Raw genomic sequence first — 3095 nt, 5'->3', positions numbered from 1 at the left:
AAGGAGGGGAGGCGGCCTGGAACCCCCTGGCGAGACTAACCGACCCTCTGTGTCCTCTGCTGCAGGGTGGGCCGGTGGAAATCCTGCCCTTCCTCTACTTGGGCAGCGCTTACCATGCCTCCCGGAAAGACATGCTGGATGCTTTGGGGATCACGGCATTGATCAACGTCTCGGCCAACTGCCCCAACCACTTTGAAGGGCACTACCAGTACAAAAGCATCCCCGTGGAGGACAACCACAAGGCGGATATCAGCTCCTGGTTTAACGAGGCGATTGATTTCATAGGTAAATGAGCTTTCTTTACAGTCGGTTCTTTTTTTTTTTTTTTTTTCTGGGACAGCGTGCCCTGGGAAGTGGGTTTTGAGTATTGTTTTCCCTAGTAAAACCTACATTTGAGATGGGGGAATTTCATTCCGTTGGGGAGATACGCTCAAGGAACGTTTCCATTAATTTTATTCTACTCGGAGGAATAATCTTAGCTTCACAAAGCTGTTTGAAATCTTGAATCAAGAGGCATCACTCTTGCAGAAAAGAGCTAGTGAATTTAAGCGGATCAGTATTAAAGTAATCTTGCAAGGCTGCTAAAGTGACCTGGAGGAGCTATTAGTATAATTGGAATTGGAGCCCAGAATGAAAATAGCTAGACTGCTGGTTCCCTCGGGATAAAGGCTCTCTTTGTCTCAGAAGCACCTGGCGCACCTATTAGGCTGAGGAAGGGATGGATTAAAGAAATGTAAAATAGCAGCCTGTCCTTTCCCACCTCTGGAGACAGTGGGACTTGTTGGCTAACTGTGTGTTTTAATTCTTTCAGACTCTGTTAAAAATGATGGAGGAAGGGTATTTGTGCACTGCCAGGCTGGCATTTCCCGCTCAGCAACCATCTGCCTTGCTTATCTCATGAGGACCAACAGAGTCAAACTGGATGAAGCCTTTGAGTTTGTGAAGCAGAGGAGAAGCATCATCTCCCCAAACTTCAGCTTCATGGGGCAGCTGCTTCAGTTTGAGTCGCAGGTCCTTGCCCCCAACTGCTCGGCAGAAGCTGGCAGCCCTGCTATGTCAGTATTGGACAGAGGAGCATCCACCACCACTGTCTTTAACTTCCCAGTCTCCATCCCTGTTCACACCTCGTCCAGTGCTTTAAGCTATCTTCAGAGCCCTATCACCACTTCCCCGAGCTGCTGAAAAGTGGGTGAAAATACAGTCGGAACTCAGACTTACTGTCTCAAAGTGCAATAACTACAGGGACAGTGTCACCAGTCACTTGTGTTTTGTGGGGAACCATCCGGGCATCTCGGAACAGTGTTGTAAATGGAGAGGAGCTCGCCCGATGCCAGAGAACTAGGCGTTACTGACTTTTCAAGCCAATTATCTGGATGTCTACACAGAGATCAAAGGACACTGTCTCTTCTTGAGCTGTTCCTCCCGGTCTTCTGTCTGTCCTAAGCCTGCTCATGTTTAGTAGCATGCTCATCAGTATTCCCATTCCTGGACACTTTGAGCAACACTGATGCTGTCCCCTTTTATATGACAGTCCTATTTATTTATTTTTACATTAGTGCATTCGGGTTTTTGCCTTCACAAACCTAAAGTTTCATTTATAGAGAAACCAAATACCTCGTATTTTTTTGGTACTGTAATCCTGTGTGTGTATACATCTGTCGGCTCTCCTTGTTTCCCAAGCACTGACATGAAAGCACAAGGCGAGTGCTTTTTTGAGTTGCCAAGGGTTGTATGTTTGCTGATTTATTTATGATGTGAAATAATATATTTCTTCTTATGAAGACATAGTTTTGTTACATGATTATAACTTTTTTATACAAACAGAATAAATTATGATATTTCTATTGAGCTGGGTGATACATTCTCTAGTGTCTTGCATTTTACAGTCTCAAAACTCATGTGGAAGCTCCCAGATGAAGAGCTGTAAGAGATATCTCAGTTGTCAACTCTCCTGACCTCAGGTCTTGACTGAACTAGATAAAAAAAAGGATTTAAACAACATAATTGACTACAAACTACTGTTTCTTCTTAGCTTGAGCTTTTCTTTGTCCCCATATACTTGTATGTGGTGGCAGAGAGCCAAGCCTGGCTTCTCAGCTGTAAGGTGGATTTGGCTGCAGTGACGGCCACAGAGCTGTAACAGTTTGAGCCAGCTGAGGCTTGGGCACAGGACTAGATTGAATTTAAAATAGTCCTCCTAGGAAGGAGGAAGAAGCTTCCTTATTGCTTGTTTACTCTTAGTGCTTCAAAGGTTAAGTCTAAAAATTAAGCTGTTGGTAACAGATCTCCAGTGCTTGTGAGTTTATGCTGAGGTGTTTTCTTTTTTTGTCCTACTGCCTTGATTCCTTTTTGCAACTCAGACTGCCTCTGATACCTGAAGTATTTGGCTTGCTGGGCTATCTCTGTAAACAAATTTGGGGCATAGCAAGAGATCAGGTAACCGGCAAGTCACTTGTTCTCTTACCTAGGCCCAAATAAGTTCTTGCCTGCTGCAGGTTCTCACTAGAGTGGCTTTTATCTGGCATTTCAGTTGAGGCAATGAAAAGAGTTTTATGTAGCATATCAGAAGCCAGGCAGGGGAGCTCTAAGAGACCAGCACTCCTGGCAGCTCATGGGCAGGAGCTGCAGGGTGAGGGTGATGGGCAGCACACGGTGCAGGGTTAATGCTGTGTGGTGTGAGAGAACTGCACCTCTCCATGGGCTGTGTGGGGTTGGATGTGTCCGGGGAGCAGTGTGGCTGTGACATGCCCTTACCAGGGGAAGCTGATGTGGAAGAGATGCAGCTGGAAGCTTGCTTTCCTAGGCAGGGTAGCAATAGTGGTACCAGGGAGATGGATGCTGGGGGAGCACTAGGACATCAGGTGTCCTGTATCCACTCCAGCAGGGAGCCACCAGTTCTTCCATCTCTGATATTGAGGGAGTCAGATCCTACTCTTGCCCTGTCAAAAATGGTTTTGCTTGCGCAGATACAGCAGGTTATGACTCTTGGAATAAAATCAAGGCATTTTAACAGTTATGATCCTAAGCTTATAGATGAGGGGTTTTTTTTAAGCATAAAGCAGCTATGCCTTTGTCATGTAACTGGAGACAAGGAA

The 3095-nt window shown here is 45.7% G+C and overlaps 1 protein-coding gene across 1 annotated transcript in view; it reads left to right on the top strand.

Annotated features, from left to right (window-relative positions):
- The window catches only part of DUSP1 (dual specificity phosphatase 1), a 3540-nt gene extending 1820 nt beyond the window's left edge, over nt 1-1720 (top strand). The window contains exons 2-3 of the mRNA XM_035902489.1: nt 4-285; nt 812-1720. Of these exons, the coding sequence (XP_035758382.1) occupies nt 4-285; nt 812-1182 (653 nt within the window). The 3' untranslated portion in view covers nt 1183-1720. The remainder of the gene's footprint in view (nt 1-3; nt 286-811) is intronic.
- Nucleotides 1721-3095: the final 1375 nt, after the last annotated feature.

Source organism: Egretta garzetta, unplaced genomic scaffold (genome assembly GCF_000687185.1).
Source record: "Egretta garzetta isolate BGI_Z169 unplaced genomic scaffold, ASM68718v1 scaffold209, whole genome shotgun sequence".
NCBI classification, from domain to species: Eukaryota; Metazoa; Chordata; class Aves; order Pelecaniformes; family Ardeidae; genus Egretta; species Egretta garzetta.
Note: the sequence above shows the minus strand (reverse complement) of the source record. Positions and strands in the feature narration are given on the sequence as shown.